General features: G+C 37.3%; 1 protein-coding gene across 3 annotated transcripts in view; it reads left to right on the top strand.

Annotated features, from left to right (window-relative positions):
- The first annotated feature begins 2,379 nt into the window (after window positions 1-2,379).
- MUSK (muscle associated receptor tyrosine kinase) overlaps window positions 2,380-15,053 on the top strand; it is a 133,042-nt gene continuing 120,368 nt past the window's right edge. For all 3 annotated transcript variants that reach the window (XM_030814805.1, XM_030814787.1, XM_030814797.1), the window contains exon 1: window positions 2,380-2,572. In XM_030814805.1, the coding sequence (XP_030670665.1) occupies window positions 2,494-2,572 (79 nt within the window). In that variant the 5' untranslated portion in view covers window positions 2,380-2,493. The remainder of the gene's footprint in view (window positions 2,573-15,053) is intronic.

Here is a 15,053-nt window from a genome sequence, read left to right as displayed (position 1 = left end):
AGCCAAATTCTACCAGAGGTACAAAGAGGAGCCGGTACCATTCCTTCTGAAACTATTCCAAACAAATAGAAAAAGAGGGATTCCTCCCTAACTAATTTTATGAGGCCAGCATCATCCTGATACCAAAACCTGGTAGAGGCACAACCAAAAAAAGAAAATTTCAGGCCAATATCCCTGATGAACATTGATGCGAAAATCCTCAATAAAATACTGGCAAACTGAATCCAGCAGCACATCAAAAAGCTTACTCACCACGATCAAGTTGGCTTCATCCCTGGGATGCAAGGTTGGTTCAATATATGCAAATCAATAAATGTAATCCATCACATAAACAGAACCAGTGACAAAAACCACATGATTATCTCAATAGATGCGGAAAAGGCTTTCAATAAAATTTAACACCCCTTTATGCTAAAAACTCTCAATAAACTCGGTATTGATGGAACGTATCTCAAAATAGTAAGAGCTATTTATGACAAACCCACAGCCAATATCATAATGAATGAGCAAAAGCTGGAAGCATTCCCTTTGAAAACTGGCACGAGACAAGGATGCCCTCTTTCACCACTCCTATTCAACCTGCTATTGGAAGTTCTGGCCAGGGCAATAAGGCAAGAGGAAGAAATAAAGTGTATTCAAATAGGAACAGAGAAAGTCAAATATTCTCTGTTTGCAGATGAGATGACTGTATATTTAGAAAACCCCATCATCTCAGCCCCAAATCTCCTTAAGCTGATAAGCAACTTCAGCAAAGTCTCAGGATACAAAATCAATGTGCAAAGATCACAAGATTCCTATATACCAATAATAGACAAACAGAGAGCCAAATCGTGAGTGAACTCCCATTCACAATTGCTACAAAGAGAATAAAATGCTTAGGAATCCAACTTACAAGGGATGTGAAGGACCTCTTCAAGGAGAACTACAAGCCACTGCTCAAGAAAATCAGAGAGGACACAAACAAATGGAAAAACATTCCATGCTCGTGGATAGGAAGAATCAATATTGCGAAAATGGCTGTACTGCCCAAAGTAATTTACAGATTCAATGCTATCCCCATCAAGCTACCATTGACTTTCTTCACAGAATTAGAAAAAACTACTTTAAATTTCATATGGAACTAAAAAAGAGCCCGCATAGCCAAGGCAATCCTAAGCAAAAAGAACAAAGCTGGAGGCATCACGCTACCTGACTCTAAACTTCTATAAATGAACTCACGAGGCCAAATAATGAAGGAGACACCAACACAAGGGGGAAAAATCAAAATACGGTCAGTGCAATGATAGAGATATGCACAGTATGTTATGGAAACCCAGAGAAGACAAATGTAACACAGCTTTGGGAAGATATGGAATTTTTCTCCCAGGAGGAGAGGATGATCAAGCTGAGAGTGGTGTGAACTGAGCAGAAAGGAGGGGAGTAATATTCCAAGAGAAGGGAACAGTATGAGCAATTCATGGAGGTAGGAAAGCTGTATACAGGGAACCATCAGCAGGTTGTTGAATACAGGAAGCTGAATGGGGCTGGGCACAGTAGCTCATGCCGGTATTCCCAGCACTTTGAGAGGCTGAGGTGGGATCATCACTTGAGGCCAGGAGTTTGAGACCAGCCCGGGCAACATAGCCTGACCCACATCTCCACAAAAAGTAAAAATAAATTAGCCTGCTGTAGTGGCAGTGCCTGTAGACCTAGCTACTCTGAAAGGATCACTTGAGTCCAGGAGGCTGAGGCTGCAGTGAGCTATGATTACCCCATTGCACTCCAGCCTGGGCAACAGCGCAAGACTCTGACTAAAAAAAAAAAAAAAACAGGATCATAAAAGATAATACCAACATATAACAAAGCATGCAGATTCCAGTAAAGCCTGTCATATTAGGCAGATTAGGCAGGTTTAAATATATTTTTATGTGATGATGAGCCCCTAAAGGCTTTTGAGCAGGAGGGAATATCTGAAAAAAGATAGAGAATGGCTAAGACCCAAGACAGAGAGAAGGTACAAGGACTATTTGGTTGATAAAATCTGTAGGAATTGGAATGGGCTGAATGTGGGAGTGGGGGTGGGGTGAGAGATGGGGAGGAGTGAAGACTGAATAGAACCAGATTTCTGGTTTGAGTCCAGGAGAGGTGTTGTGCTGAGTCCGAAGGTCAGGACACCTATACCTCTGGGAATACAGCGATGGTTGCAAAAGGCATCTGGTATTGTCCTTCTGCCACTGTCTTAAAAGGGATTCTAAAGGGATTTTCTTGCCCTTGTTCCTCCAGCCCTACACTTGCATTACTGGCCTACGTGGATGCTCACCAGCTGGCTGTGTCCATCATTGCAGCCAAGTCTGAGAATTCCTGATTATACTTAGAGCCTGTGGAGCTGCTGACACAAACAGTCATTAGCAGACGAACCTTTTGCAACAAAGTATGCTTTAAAATGTAAACTGTGGAGGCATTTTCCTTGCGTTGCCCAGAAGGAACTTTGTCCCGCGTGAGCCTGGATTAATCATGAGAGAGCTCGTCAACATTCCACTGGTACATATTCTTACTCTGGTTGCCTTCAGCGGAACTGAGAAACTTCCAAAAGGTTGGTTTGAGCAATCATGTCTTCTTGTTGCCTTGTCATGGTTGTAAAGTGTGTGCGTATGAGATATGACGACGACTGATTTATAGTATGGTGGGCTTGGGTTTTACTTGAAGAAGTAAGGGTGAAATGTATGATGAGGGAGGAAACTATATACATAAGCAATTGGTTGATGGTCTCCTCTCTACCAATATTTTACTCTGAAGTTCTGCAATAAAAGGCTTAGCCACATAGTGCATGCAGAGCTCTGACTTCCAGGGCAAAACATAAGCATGTACACTGCAAGTTATCAAGGTCTATTTTGTTTATGCGTATGTCAAATTTCAGGGTGGTCTAAGTGGATGATGAAAACCTTTTTGCATCAGGTTTGCCAGGAATAGAATCAACCCCACTCTCAGACATCCAGAGCATTTGCTTCTGAATAAAAATCACTTTTATTTTCAATTTTAGCTTTGCCAAACTCTTAATAAATATTTTAGTTGCTAAAAATTGGAAATACAGAAAGATGTACACAATTTGCCTGTGTAATAAACCTGGAAGACAATGGATTCTAAATAACTTTGAAGCTGGAGTCATGATTTGGCTTGGCAAGAGACTGCAAAAGTTTTTTTCAGAGCCTTTGGAATGTACCGGAAATAACACCACCTCAGGGGAAAGGAAAGCAACTTAAGAAACTGACAAACACCTGTTGCAGTAGCAAGAATGTCCAGTGATATAGTTTCTGGCCAGTGTATTATGAAACTGCGACTAGCGTATTTGAAATCAGGAAGACTGGAAAGTATGTGATTTGCAAAGTGACTAAGGGCATCATTGAAATCTTTTTTAAAAAAGACACGAGAAAGCAGAACGAGTGGTATCAATACAAGAGTTTTCAAATTTAATGTTATACCATAGAGTAAAAAGAGATTTTTGCTTCAGGACATGTTCAAATTAATGATTTTCCCTTTATATTAATCAAAGCACTGAAACAGTTTGTATTGTGTAGATAAATGAAGGTGGTATCTGTATATAGATGCGAAACATATCTTTAGATTTTGTGGTAAAGAATTTTCAAATTAAATGTTATACAATAGAGTAAAAAGAGTTTTTTGCTTTAGGACATGTTCAAATTAATAATTTTCCCTTAATATTAATCAAAGCTCTGAAACAGTTTGTATTGTGTAGATAAATGAAGGTGGTATCTGTATATAGATGCAAAACGTATCTTTAGATTTTGTGGTTCACTAAAAATTCTGGAGCCATAAGGTCGAGGTTCACATGCAAATAAGATACGGGTTTCTTCACAAACAATCTGATTTCACAGATTTTTTTGTTTCATTTTGTTGCTTCTCTTTTTCTATTTTACTTGAGTATAATAGTATCTTCAAACGTATTTAAACATTTAATTTCTAATGAATACTTTAAGGCATCTACAGATAAAAGAGACCCTAGATCTTTTCAAACAGCTAATAATAGTCAGAAAGACTTAACATGGGCTTCAGATTATTTTAATACTTCCTGATCAAACAACGGATGTCCGGTAAGGCCACTGGATGTTTGAACGTATGGGTTGTCTTAAGTATTATTTGCATATTTCTAAACCGTGTGGTTACATAAAAATGATAGGGTTAAATACTAAAATACGGTCTTATAAAGAGCAGGACAATTGATTTTGATGATTCAAATAAGGATTTGTTGTACACACACACAAACCCCCCAAAATCTCTCTATCTGAATAAGTCTTAATTTATATTCTAGAAAGAATTGATTTTCATTTCCAAACTTTACAAATAAAGCCCTTAATTCAAATGCACACTATCTGTATTTTGAAAATATTGAAATATAGTGGCATAGAGATAACAAAGCCAGACACCCTGACTTTTAAATAAACTAACCAGATCATTCACCCAATTTCATTTCTTATAATTTATTTACTACTAGAATTAGGTTTTAAAATAAAAAAATTAAAGCAATTTTTTCTCAGTCTATTGTACTGTAAAATCTAAATTAGTATGAGTTTAACATCACCCTTAGCCAAAACACTATGTCTAGGAGAACAAACATTTATTTACTACATACACCAGTCCTGAGAATAACTAATATCATGAAAGCACAGTCCTTAAAATTTTAAATGTTGAAGGGTGAGGAATACATTGGTAGAAAAGAACCACAATAAAATATTATTATTATCATTAGTATTATTATTATTTGAGACAGAGTCTCGTTCTGTCGCCAGGCTGCAGTGCAGTGGTGTGATCTCAGCTCACTGCAACCTCCTCCTCCCAGGTTCAGGCGATTCTCCTGCCTCAGCCTCGCAAATACCTGGGACTACAGGCGCAAGCCACCACACTCGGCTAATTTTTATATTTTTAGTAGAGACAGGGTTTCACCATGTTGGCCAAGATGGTCTCCATCTCCTGACCTCGTGATCTGCCTGCCTCGGCCTCCCAAAGTGCTGGGATTGCAGGCATGAGCCACCGCGCCGGCCATTATACTACTGAAACTAATAAAAATGGCCCACCCAAACTATTTCTACTATTTCTAGAAAACTACTGCTTTCCCTATTCTTGGCAGACGGTAATAACAAAAAGAGTTTTTTAGATAATATACTTCTCCCTAAGTCCTTTATCATGAATGAATAAAGGAAATTGTACAATACGTATTACCTAATAAATTGACATATTTAAAATAATACAAAAGTATTCAGGGGATTATTTTCTGACTTTCTGCACATCATTTTTTGATAAAAATTAATATCCAACTTTGTAGAATTAATTGCTCATAGTTTTCATTTTAGCTTAATTGAGACTCCTAACGCCCAAAGGGCAAGAATCATTGTCTTTCTGAATCATTTCAACCAGTGATATTTTCAACGATGAATTCAGTGCCATAACCCAAGTAACAGAATTTTACAAACTGTCGTTTATGAAAGTAGCCAATGTTTCACTGGATAATTGGCTTAACTACATACATCAATAACATTTAATGTTTTATCAGGGAGTATTAAATGTATGGTATGATGTTAGATTCTGCAGAAGTATAAGAGTTCATGTAAGCAGCTCTGGATTTGCTTAATATGCACAAAGAACTGTCAAAAGTCTCACTTTCAAAATACCCCACTTACTACAATACCTTGAAGTGTTTGAGTATAAGCAATTTGATCGTTAGATAGATTTGAACAACCTCCTCTTTTAAATTGTATGTATATAAGGATAGGATTCACAGATTCGACGTATGACAAAGTCAGGACTGACACAGCTGTCATTGAAATCCAGGACACGCAGTCCTGGATGAATATTTTATATTGACGTGCATTGAAAGAGTTACTCATTGCATGTTTGAGTAAACAGAGTTGCTTCAAATATTATTGACCTTAAAGAAAAGAAGGAAGGAGCAGAAATTTCAAGATCTCTTTAAACTCTATCTTATTTCCAAAGGTAAATGAAGTAGGCAGCTTCTCAGTGAAATAAAACCTGATGTCGTTGAAGGAGAGTAACAAGTGAGGGGTGGAAAGGGGGCCTGAAAGGAGTGGCTCTATTCAAGAAGATGAGAGGATCGCATGGGCCATGCTGAGGACCCAGCTGGGACTAGTAACTGCAGCTTTCTTTATAGTGCCCCTGACCTTAACATTTGCTGCACTATACCCAGCAGTGCTATGTGAACATAGGGTAGGGAGGACAGATGGTTGGATTAATTCGGATTGGCACTTTCCAGGGTCAGTACAGCTAAAGAACTAGAGAGTAAAGGAGTTGGAGTTATATGGCAGCATACATGAGGTACAGTTTGGATCACGAAGAAAGTAAAACAAGGAGATTTAAGGCTTGGAAGAGAAGGTTAAAAAGTTTAAACCAACCCCAAAGTGTTTTGTTATACTAAAAAAAATACTGCATTCATAATGTTAGAGAAACATGAATATTTTCCAAGTCAGATCCCTAATTTTACTAAAATAGAAAGGAGCAAATACACCTTGTTTCTTTATGTACCCAATCATTGGGTCATGTCAATCAAAAAATAATCAATCAAAAGTTGGTAAGTCAATAGCCATATGCGAGAACCCATAAAATACAAAGGAAAGGTAATGTCACGTCCTTCTCATCAAGCAGTTGATATCCAAGTCAAGCTTTTCTTCGGGTCCAGAAAAGGATTGTGTTCATTTTCATGTATTTGTTATTCATGTAGTCCTTGGATTGAGAGAAGAAATAGTGCCCTAGTTTAAACAAGCTCTGGCTGAGATGAAAGCTGGATAGTAGAATGAAAGTAAACAAGAGACAGTGTGCTGAGTCAACAAATATCATTAAATACAACTGATCCATGTGATTGCATCAATGAAAACTGGAAAGCAGATTTGGATAACTGGAAATATGGGCAATGTGGACTTTGCATTCTGTGTATAGAAACTGATATTGATGTACATCTTCTCTTTATCCATCTGTGCATAATCAGTATGATCTTGAAGATGCAGTATGTCTTAGAGAAAGGAAGTATAAACCAACTTTAAACCTGAAGTTCAGCTAGTTCAGCTCTATCACTTCCTATTTTTGTGATATGTAGACAAGTTATGTAACCATTTTTAGTCTCCATTTCTGGTCTGCAAGTGGAAATATTAATAGTATCTACCTTTATGTTTTTTCGTGTGTTAAATAATATAATGAATAAAAAGTATAATGCATGGCACATACCAGATTCTTAATCACTTTTAGATGCTAATATTAGTAAAAACAGAGTCAAACTTCACACAAGACTGTTATGTCACTGAATCTTATGGGAAGGTGTTAACTTAATAAAGTTCTTTTTTTTTTTTCGAGACAGAGTCTTGCTCTGTCACCCAGGCTGGAGTACAATGGCACGATCTCGGCTCACTGTAACCTCTGCCTCCTGGGTTCACGCCATTCTCCTGCCTCAGCCTCCCAAGTAGCTGGGACTACAGGTGCCCGCCACCACGCCCAGCTAATTTTTTGAATTTTTAGTAGAGACGGGGTTTCACCGTGTTAGCCAGTATGGTCTCGATCTGACCTCGTGATCCGCCCACTTTGGCCTCCCACAGTGCTGGGATTACAGGCGTGAGCCACTGTGCCCGGCCAGTAAAGTTCTTAGTAACACGTTCCATATTTCTCCATGTCTATTTTCCAAGACATTCTAAGACTTACTTCTTTGATCTTAACTGATCTCAACAGTTCATGTGACACCTCCAATGTGTCATCTCGTTGGAAAGATAACATTAATAGTAAGTCTATTACCTCTGCCACTTCTGCATCTGTGTATTGAGTGAAAATAAAACTAGTGCATAAAGTTTATCTCTTATAAAAGTAGCACATGGTATTTAAGATTGATTTTGAAAATGCAAAATACATAAAGTTTAAGACAGAAGAAGTCATCCATACTTCCAGGACTATTAACACATTGGCATATTTTCTTCCATTTTTTTCTACGTATTTTTTAAAGTGCTAATAACATTGTGCTGCCTGCTATTTTTACCTAGCACTAAAGCATAAGCATATTCTATATTATTAATAATCTTCAAAACATCATGTGTGGTGACTAAGGAATATTCTGTTTAGATAACAGTGTGCTAGTATATGTTTAATATTCACCTCACTGAGAAAAAAAAAAGACCTGGATTTGTTGCTCTTGTTTATTTCTGCAGTATAAACACTCTATAGTAAAAAACTCTATTGTGTCTGTGGCCAGTCTCAAGCTACTATCAAATACTGAGCACTGAGTTGGGAAATAGCATGTGTAGTAGCATCCTTCATATATTATTTCTACCACACAGATACATTACAGACAACCTCGAGAACTTACATAATAATAAAATGTAGTTAAATTGTTAGGAATGTCAAGTATTAATACTTTGTTTTTAATATATTTAATTATAAATGTATACACTTAGTTTTTAATAATGATTGTATATAACAATCACCTCTCAAAATTCCTAAAATATTACTAAGTGGCTCTTGCAAACCTGTGGAAGACAAAACTGTGTGCCTCAATCTTCTCCCACTTGACTACAATTAATAGAATTTAGTACAATTGATCTGTTTTCTGCAGTAAAAGTCACCTATATGCCTTCCTATATGTGAGATTATTTCCTTAGGATTCCCGGAGATGATGATGATGATGATGATGGTGATAATGATGATGACGATATTATTATTATTTTGGAGACAGAGTCTTGCTCTGTCACACAGGCTGGAGTACAGAGGTGCAATCACAGCTCACTGAAGCCTTGAACTCCTAGGCTCAGTTGATCTTCCCACCTCAGCTTCTTCCCAAGTAGCTGGGATTACAAAGTGTGTGCACCCACGCCGGCTAATTTTTAAATTTTTTGTAGAGACGTGGTTTCTCTATGTTGCCCAGCCTGGTCTCAAACTCCTAAGCTCAAGTGATCCTCCCACCTCGGCCTCAAAAGTGCTGGGATTACAGGCATGAGCCACCAACCACACCCAGCCTGAGAAAAAATATTAATGGTATAATAAATTTGAATGTAATAAAGACGAGGAAAACAATTGAACAGCCTGGGTTTCTTTTTCTAAATTATAGAATCAAGTAACATTTGCACAGTGCTCCATGTCGACCAACAACAATTTTAAATGGTTTCCATTTATTTATTCCTTGTGACAAGCTTATGTGGAGGCTTTATATTATCTCGATCTATAGCTGAGACATTGAGGTTAAGTGTGGTTAACTGACTTGCAGAGTGGGTAAGTGATGGAGCTGGGATGTGAATTCAAGTCCTGTGCTACATTGCCTCTTTTTTTTTTTTTTTTTTTTTGAGACAGAGTCTTGCACTGTCGCCCAGGCTGGAGTGCAGTGTCGTGATCTCGGCTCACTGCAAGCTCCGCCTCCCGGGTTCACGCCATTCTCCTGCCTCAGCCTCCCAAGTAGCTGGTACTACAAGTGCCCGCCTCCACGCCCGGCTAATTTTTTGTATTTTTAGTAGAGACCGGGTTTCACCGTGTTAGCCAGGATGGTCTCAATCTCCTGACCTTGTGATCCGCCCGCCGCGGCCTCTCGAAGTGCTAGGATTACAGGCGTGAGCCACTGCGCCTGGCCACTACATTGTCTCTTAATGTCTAGTTGCTCAATAGTCTTTTTTTTTTTTTTTTTTTTTTTGAGACTGAGTCTCACTCTGTCACCCAGGCTGGAGTGCAGTGGTGCGATCTCAGCTCACTGCAATCTCCACCTCCTGGGTTCAAGTGATTCCTGCCTCAGCCTCCCCGGGTACCTGGGATTACAGGCCTGCACTACCACACCCAGCTAATTTTTGTATTTTTAGTAGAGACGGGGTTTTACCATGTTGGCCAGGAATCTCTTGAACCCATGATCCTCCCCGCCTCAGCCTCCCAAAGTGCTTGGATTACAGGCGTGAGCCACCGCGCCCGGCCTAGTCTTTCTTTTTAAACAGTAAAAGCATTCAACATCATCAATTAACCTTTGGGCTCATTGTTAACCACACTCCACAAGCTTAATAAAATATTGTTTTTGTTCTTTATCTCTCAATATCTAGATGATTATACTATTAATTGCTTATTTCATTTATTTGTTGTTTAGAAAATAACTTTTTATTGAGATTGACTTTCTCAAACTTTATGAATTACAAGTTTGCTTCCATTGCATTTTGAAAATTAACATTTCTTTGGCATTCTATCTGCTACAATTTTTTTCTATTATGAAAGCAATATGTATTCATTTTTTTAAAAAAATCCTGTAAGATACAGAAAAACAAAAATATAAAATTACACATAATGCTCATAGCAAGGGATAAATGCTCTTAGCATTTTGCTATTCATTCTTTCAGTCTCTTTCTCTCATATATGTGTGAGTGTATATATATGTGTATATATGTTGTATATATACACATACACACACATATATATATGTGTGTGTATGTATGTAATTTTATTTTTTAAAGTTCTGGGGTACATGTGCAGGATGTGCAGTTTTGTTACATAGGTAAACATATGCCATGGTGGTTTGCTGCACCTATCACCCATCACCTAAATAATTGGGCTCAGCATGTATTAGCTATTTTTCCTAATGCTCTCCCTCCCCCAATCCCACCTGCTGACAGGCCCCAGTGTGTGTTGTTCCCTTCCCTGTGTCCATGTGTTCTCATTGTTCAGTTCCCACTTATAAGTGAAAACATGCAGTGTTTGCTTTTCTGTTCCTGCATTAGTTTGCTGAAGTAATGGCTTCCAGCTCGATCCATGATCCTGCAAAGGACATAATCTCATTCCTTTTTATGGCTGCATAGTATTCCATGGTGTATATGTACCACATTTTCTTTATCCAGTCTATCATTGATGGTCACTTAGTTGATTCCATGTCTTTGCTATTGTGAATAGTGCTGCAGTGAACATAGGTGTGCATGTATCTTTACAAATTTCAGAGGCTGTTACTTCATTGAGGAAAGAGAAGCATTTAAATAAGAAGCTCTCTCTTCAGCTTCCTACCAGCAAAGGGAAAAAACCTACCTCTCTGCATCCATCTTGTCCTCCTTCTCCCTCACTGTGCTTTAAGAGGACTTTCTCTTCCCATCCTTGGTTAACCCGTCTTTCTTCCTCTGAGCCCCACATTTATCTGCTTTCTCAGGGACCTATTTCCCTCAATTATCTCCTGTTTTTCTCCAATGTCCTACATTTTTGCTTCTACTAGGTGCTTCCAGTCAGCATTTAAACCCACTCTTGTCACCACAGTCACCTCCAGCACCATGCAGCCCCCTTTCTTCCCTTCTATTGTTAAACTCTGCTGCAAAAAGATGTCTTCCCTCTGCTCAGTTTTCACTTCCTTATCACCACCTAACCCCCACCGCTGCAGTCTGGCTTCCACCAAATCTGCAAGCACCAAAATCAACATGACCTCCTCATCAGGAAACTCAGTGGGCACTTTTAGGTCCTTATTTAACTTAACATCTTGGCAGCATTTGATTCTCCCTCTTTTGTGAAACGTGTGCTACTCTTGGGCTCTGCCAATAGCCTCCACTGGCTTTGCTTACAACTCTGATTTCTTCCTCTCAGTCTCTTTTCTAACTTCTTCATTCTTCCACCCATCTTTTATAAATGTTTGTGTTTTCTTCTAATTGGCTTAGGTCACCAACCTCCCTCCGTCTTCAGGCTTTCACGGGTACTGTTTCCTCTGCCTGGGACACTCTTCTCTCCACTGCACCAAGCCAAATTTGAATCAGCCTGTGAATGTGTGTGAATGTATTGTGTAGTTTTTTTTTTTATTCCTAGTTTTATCAAGTTCGGTGGTTGAGAAACATTATTTATCATGTTAAAGAAATACTATTATATTCCTACTCTACTAATGGTTTTCAAGTAGGGAATGGATAGTTAACTCTGTTACTGCCTTTTTGACTGTGACAGGTATCTTTTAAACTATGACTATAGTAAATCCTGTTTAAATGACTTTTCTATTAAATTATCCTTATATTTTTGCAAGGATTTTTTTCTACCTAAATGCATAGTAATAATTTTGAAATTTATGATTAAATTTGCTTTTTAAAATTTTACCTTGGCGCTTTACATCCTGCTTGACTTACATTAGCACTGTTTTATTCCAAAGATTGATTTGAGAAGCTTTCTATATTTTATATTCCCTATAGCTTTTGTTTGTTTTTGAGACAGGGTCTTTCTGTGTCACCCAGGCTGGAGTGCAGTGGTGCAATCACAGCTCACTGCGGCCTTGGCCTCCTGGGCTCAAGTGATCCTCCTACCTCAGGCTCCCAAGTAGCTGGGACTACAGATGTGTGCCACCTGTACCCGGCTAATTTTTTTTTTTTTGTATTTTTTGTAGAGATGCAGTCTTGCCATGTTGCCCAGTCTGGTCTCAAACACCTGGGTCCTTCAGTGGATCCTCCTGGGCTCAATGGATCATCCTGCCTCAGCCTCCCAAAGTGTTGAGATTACAGGTATGAGCCACTGCACCTGGCTCCTTGTAGCCTTTATGTAACTTGAGACTTAATTCTTTCTTAAAAGTTTTTTAAAACTTACCTGAAAAACTTTGGGGCATTATATTTTTTTCAGAAGTGTTCTTTGATAATCTAATCTTTTTCTTCTGTGAATATTGTTGATGATTTTACCACACCCTTTACTACATGCAAACAATTTTGTTTTTAAAATTCTTAATTCTTTGGATTTTAGTTTTTAAATATTCATTACTGTTTAGCTCTGTTGAATTGTGGTCCAAGAATGTGACATATAATCTATGTTTTTAAAATTTATTTAAGCTTTAGTTTTCATGGGCATTTGAAAATATGTGTCATCTATCAGGGATTAGAGTTGATGTGCATATCTGTTTAATTAATTTTACTAATTCTGTTATTCTGCTTTACTACATATATATTTTTGTCTTTTGATCTATAAACAGGATGGGGATTTTTTGTTGTTGTTGTTGTTTTTTTAATATCTTTTTATTGCCTATTTCTTACAGATTTTATTATGGTTAGAAAATACAGACTATATAAAATCAATTCTTTGAGCTGGGTTAAAATCTCCTATGTAGCTTGGTGTATTTTCTTTATGTTTGAATGTTTCATCTATGCATCATTTACAAAATGTATTCTCTAATTGTTTCATTGTTTTATAAATGTACATTATATGTAGTGTTAATTTCGACGTTTATATCTTCTATATCTTTACTGTAGTTGTGTTTGATTTATTAGTGTCTGAAGGAGATCTCTTAAAGGCTTACATTATGCTAAAACATTTCTCCATGTACTCTTGTAATAATTTTACTTTTGGGTTTGAGTCCATATTTTTAAATAATTAAGTTTCGTGATTGTCGTATCTTTTTATGGCTTGTTCCTTTTATCATTAAGTAATGTTTCTTTTTTCTTATAAATGCATATGCCCTTATATTACATTTTTCTTATATTGCTATTGCTATGTCACTTTCTTTGGGATATTGTTTGCTTCATACATATTTTCCCTCCCCTTTATTTTTAACATTTCTGTTTTATTTTATTTAGGTGTCTCTTTTGTGTTTGATAGCATCTGTCATTTCATAGGTCAGCTTATACCATGAGCACTTACTGTGATTTCTGGTATATTTGGACTTGTTTCTTCCATATTATTTTATGTCTTCTCTTAACCATGCTTTTTCTTGGCTTATTTATTCCTCCTCTTCTTCTCGTTTGTTTTTGCTTTTGTTTTTGACTGATAAAGCCTTTCTGGTACCTCTTTTTTTCTCCTGTTGTTTTGGAAGTTTTGCATTTTATCTATTTTTTAGCGGTAACCATTAATAAAGTTTTAACATAATCATTTAACCATAGATTTTTCTTTGTTTGAAGTTATTCAATATTTCTGTCCTCTTGTTGTTTATGGTGAAGAGCTTAGCATTTTTAAACTACTTTAGCATTTTAAATTTCTTCCCTGAACTTTGATCTTATAATTGTCTAGAATTTAATTCCACTCTTTTTTAAACACAAAAATTCGTGATTTTTTTTAATATTCCATAGTATGTTAAAATTGCAATGATATTTCACCACCATTTATGCTATTGTTTTTTATAACTCACCCCTTTCTTTCTGGTATAAATTATTCCTTACTGAGTTTATTTACTCTAGTAACTATTTCAGAGAAAATCTGTGAGTGGTAAACACTTTCAATATTTGTTTATAAGTGTTCTGACTTTAAAATTATTACCTAAGCTAGCTGTATAATTCTAAGCTAACAGTTATTTTTACTCAGTCATGTAAAGGTATTAGCATATTGCCTTTTGGTATCAATTGTTGTTGCTGAATAATCTCAGGTTACCCAAAATTGGCATTCCTATTTAGGAATTAATCTTTTTCTTTCTGGTAGAGTACGATTTTATTTATCTTTAATTTTTACAGTTTTAATTCAATGTGTCCAAGTATGAATTTCTTTTATTTTTTTCTGAGACAGAGTCTCCCTCTATCACTCAGGTTGGAGTGCAGTGGTGCGATCTCAGCTCACTGCAGCCTCCACCTCCTGGGTTCAAGCGATTCTCATACCTCAGCCTCCCACACAGCTGGGACTACAGGTATGCGCCACCATGTCCAGCTAAATTTTTTGTATTTTTAGTGAGACAGGGTTTTACCATGTTGGCCCGGATGGTCTTGAACTCCTGAGCTCAAGTGATCTGCCCTCCTCGGCCTCCCAAAGTGCTGGGATGACAGGTGTGAGCCACCATGCCCAGCTGTATTTCTTTTTTAAATCTGTCTTGTCATTTGGTGGGTACTTTCAACTTAATATTTCTGGGTTTCTTTTTCAGTTTTGAAAAATTATCAGCTATTTATCTCTTTATATATTGCTTCTGGGCTGCTCCCCTCTTTTATGTTTCTCAAACTTCTATCAGAGGTGTATTAGTGCCTGTCACTCTATACTTTATATCTCCTAACAGACTTTAATAGTGTCCATGTCTGTATTTCTTTGTACTATGTTCTGTATATTATAATGATTATTCTGTTGAAAAGCTGGGAAGAACGTGGCCCTGATGACTGTGTATAAGATGTCATTTTACATAAAAATTCTGCTTTCTT

This window comes from Nomascus leucogenys, chromosome 1a (assembly GCF_006542625.1).
Source record: "Nomascus leucogenys isolate Asia chromosome 1a, Asia_NLE_v1, whole genome shotgun sequence".
NCBI lineage: Eukaryota > Metazoa > Chordata > Mammalia > Primates > Hylobatidae > Nomascus > Nomascus leucogenys.
Note: the sequence above shows the minus strand (reverse complement) of the source record. Positions and strands in the feature narration are given on the sequence as shown.